The following is a 3,606-nucleotide window of genomic DNA, read 5'->3' as shown; positions in this document are numbered from 1 at the left end:
TGAACTGAATGTTTTAATACACATATAGTAATACCCTATTGAACTGAATGTTTTCTCTAAAAATACTGAATTTGCAACATCAGTTTTATTAAAATGGTATCTACACAATAATTTCCTAACATCACAACGTGTAGATTTTCTAAGTTACTTTTTCTTAATTGTGACTAATTCCTATGAAACATTTTAGGAAAATTCCAATTTTATTTGTAATTGGCACAGTTTCTATCAAAGTAAAAGAAAATTTAAACTATTTTTAAATTCTAAAAAATTATAGAGAAAATGTAACAATTAGCATATTTGTGGAAAACACGAATGTCTAAGCACATAAACTACTCTTTTTTTTTTGAGCTGAAATGTTATTTTTTACTTGACACTTTTGTGGCTTTAAACAATAGCTGTGAAAAATGGTAATGTTTGTAAACAATTTTAATTCCAAAATGTTGAAATCCAAGTCACTTAAAAAAGAAAAAGTTTGATACTAAGTGAGTTTAGTTACAAGTTCACTAAATTTCTAAAATACTAATTGATATACAATCTTTACAGATTCTGTGGACCAAACATGCTGAAAGACTATGTTCCCTGCTCTACTAGTATAATACTCCTATCAAACTGAGATATTCTTGTACAGTTATCAATAATCAACATAGTTATATTACACCTTCAGTCTCTGTTTTCACTCAAACAAAAGATAGAAATAAACTTACTGATTGAACAACATAGAGAGCATCATGTCATTGGTTTCTTCAGGTAAGTTTGTAAGGAACAGAATCTGGTTTGGTGGCTGCATTTCAGGTGCCAGGGCTACTGGTTGTTGTGCTAGAAGATTCAGAAATTTAGTAACCAGTTGTTACCTCACGAGTCATTGGTTACAGATTAAATCATAACATAAAAAAGGAGTAGACTTTTACATTCATAGCTTTATTTAAATTCAGCACTTGTTACAGACTAAAAAAACATCAACTTTTTATCTGTGATAAAAATTGCAAGGTATATCTTCTACATCCTTTATTGGAATTTAATAACAAATAAATATTTAAAATGTATCATACCAGCTGGAGCTACATTTGGAGGGTTCTGATTTGAGAATCCTGTAGTTATCCCCACTGGCTGGTGACTAGGTGGCTGAGGCTTAGGAGGCTCTCTGGCTACTTTCTTCTTACCCTTCTTTACCTCAGTCTCCTTTGGTTTCTTTGGACGCTCTACGTATGTTCCTTTCATTTTGGCAATAATTTCTGAATCTGTTTTTGCATACTGTATCCTCTATATAGGAGCAAGTTTTTTCATTTAAAGTACAAACATGGTAGGAGACCAAACAATACATTAACACACAAATGTGACTTGTATCATCATAATATATTCTAAAACTTACATTTATATACCCAATCTTTATCATTTCATGAAGCAATCACTATAACCAAAATAATAACAATGATAGCTAGGAATTTAAAAAATTAGCATCATCATTATTATGTAATACAAAACAATTTTCTTTAGCTTTCTGTCAACAATCAGGTCAAAGGGTGAATGTCACAACATCTTGGAGTTCTCTTCAAAACCTAATTAACCCTTTCATGACACTTTTCTGCACAAGTCACTGATTTACATTCAAATTTAATTAAGCAACTTTACTACCATTTTATGGGAATGAAATTAACATTATAATGTATGTTATGATTCAAAGTTTTAATTCCTTTATCTTAAAAAAAACAACTTAAACTTCATTTTGTGAGCTATGATAAATTTCAACTTCCTCTCACACTTCCTATCTTGACTCGGATAACACCAGTCCTGTAGATATATGTCAAAACAATTAAGTATGTTAACTTGTTCTACTGACACATAAGTGTCAAAGTTCTCTTGCTGAATGGAGTAGAAACAAATAAATTTTATTTATCTCTTCTATACTTTTACCTAAGCTTTATAACATACATGTAGTTGCCACATAAACATGTATATAATCATTAGAAAGAGCTCATTTTACACTATAATCGACCAAGTTATTTTGAAATTGGTGCTTAGTTTTTGTAACTGCCTGTAGTATTGTTGGCTGCTTTATCCATGATAACACTTAGTTTCTTCTTAGCTAAATGTGTCATAGTTAGAGATACAGTCAAATTGTATTTAGGTCTTATATGTTATATCTTGGTTAAGTATGTATTATTTATGTTTTAAAATGTATAATTGAAAGTTTAAACATTTTTTAAAATACACATCATACTTTGCATCAGTTCTCAATGCTTAAGATCTTGCACGAGGGGAAGATAATTCTGCTGAGGGCTTAGGCATCTCTGTTGCAAATACTGCAATCATGCCCTAAGGGCACCACTGATTTGTGCAGAGATGAGTAATACAAGATAAAGGACAGGAAAGGAAAAAAAAAGAAGAAAAAATTAACTGTATGTGAAAAAGAAAATACATAAAATCACAAATTTAACACAAGGAAAATCTTTAAAGATATTTAAAAAAAATTAATATACATTATATAAATTTTTTCTATTTCTTAATTTTACACACTGTATGTTGATGATAATATCAACAGTTAGTGATATGGAAAAATAAAATATAAACATTTATCTTAAAAAAAACTTTTGATATCCTTTCAGGAGGTTCTAGAGATTATGCAAATAAAATATGAAAACTCTATGATGAAGAAAAGTATTGATATACTTGAAAAGAAAATCACCTTGTAATCGAACTATTCAGAGTTTGAGTGCAAATAACTACTACAGGTAAATAACATATTTTTAGTAGAAATACGTAATTAAAATAATGTCATTCTTTGTGTAGAAGATACTTATAAACTATAACAAAATCTTACCAGGTTTTCTGATGATATCTCAAAGTTACCATATGTATTGTTGCATAAATGTCCTTCCCTAGTCGAGCTATCATAAAATATGTTAGCCCGTTGCGAACGGGTTGAAGAACTTTATTATCATTGTATGTTAATAAAATTGGAATCAACATTTTGTATATATTGTAAACCATGCTGTCTGAGCATTCTGTCTCCCGTTGCTTCCTGTGCTGCATTTGAAATGAAGGGAGAACGGACATGAATAATGTTGATATCAAATTTTATTTTTCAAATTGGTAGAAATTAATCACTATCTTCCACATTTAAAAATGTGATTTAACTTAAAGAATAAAAAGGTAGACTTACCATATGTTATTGTCGAACAGCTCTTAGTATGACTGAAATGCTTAACAACTACTTTTCATGGTGGGCAGTATAAGTAGCTCAGAGCTTTGGCTCTGAGTGAAACCAAGAGTGCAACACAATTAACCTTTTCAAAGTTCATGAAATAAATTGATACACTAGCTTAAACATTTCCCATCACTGAGGATGGGTACTTTTACTAGATTAATTTGAACTTTTCCCTTCACTGGAAACTGATACTTACATTTGTAGTACATAGTTTATAATTCACATTTTAATATGTTTTAATATCTTCATTTGAAAGAAAATATTTAAAAAAATATAATTTTGTGTGTGTCATAAGGCATGTCTTCTTGTTCTATTGATCACTCTATATTTTATTACATCTACCATACAACTTATATGGTGTTTAATGAATTAGAAACTGAACATAAGGCATGTCTTCTTGT

At 29.6% G+C, this 3,606-nt stretch overlaps 1 protein-coding gene across 1 annotated transcript in view; it reads right to left on the bottom strand.

The window, feature by feature from the left end:
- Positions 1-680: 680 nt before the first annotated feature.
- The window catches only part of LOC106465845 (U1 small nuclear ribonucleoprotein A-like), a 22,438-nt gene continuing 19,512 nt past the window's right edge, over positions 681-3,606 (bottom strand). The window contains exons 4-5 of the mRNA XM_013926087.2: positions 1,050-1,260; positions 681-816 (exon numbers count right to left, since the gene is read on the bottom strand). Coding sequence (XP_013781541.1) covers positions 701-816; positions 1,050-1,260 — 327 coding nt within the window. The 3' untranslated portion in view covers positions 681-700. The remainder of the gene's footprint in view (positions 817-1,049; positions 1,261-3,606) is intronic.

The sequence above is a fragment of the Limulus polyphemus genome, unplaced genomic scaffold (assembly GCF_000517525.1).
Source record: "Limulus polyphemus unplaced genomic scaffold, Limulus_polyphemus-2.1.2 Scaffold2071, whole genome shotgun sequence".
NCBI classification, from domain to species: domain Eukaryota; kingdom Metazoa; phylum Arthropoda; class Merostomata; order Xiphosura; family Limulidae; genus Limulus; species Limulus polyphemus.
Note: the sequence above shows the minus strand (reverse complement) of the source record. Positions and strands in the feature narration are given on the sequence as shown.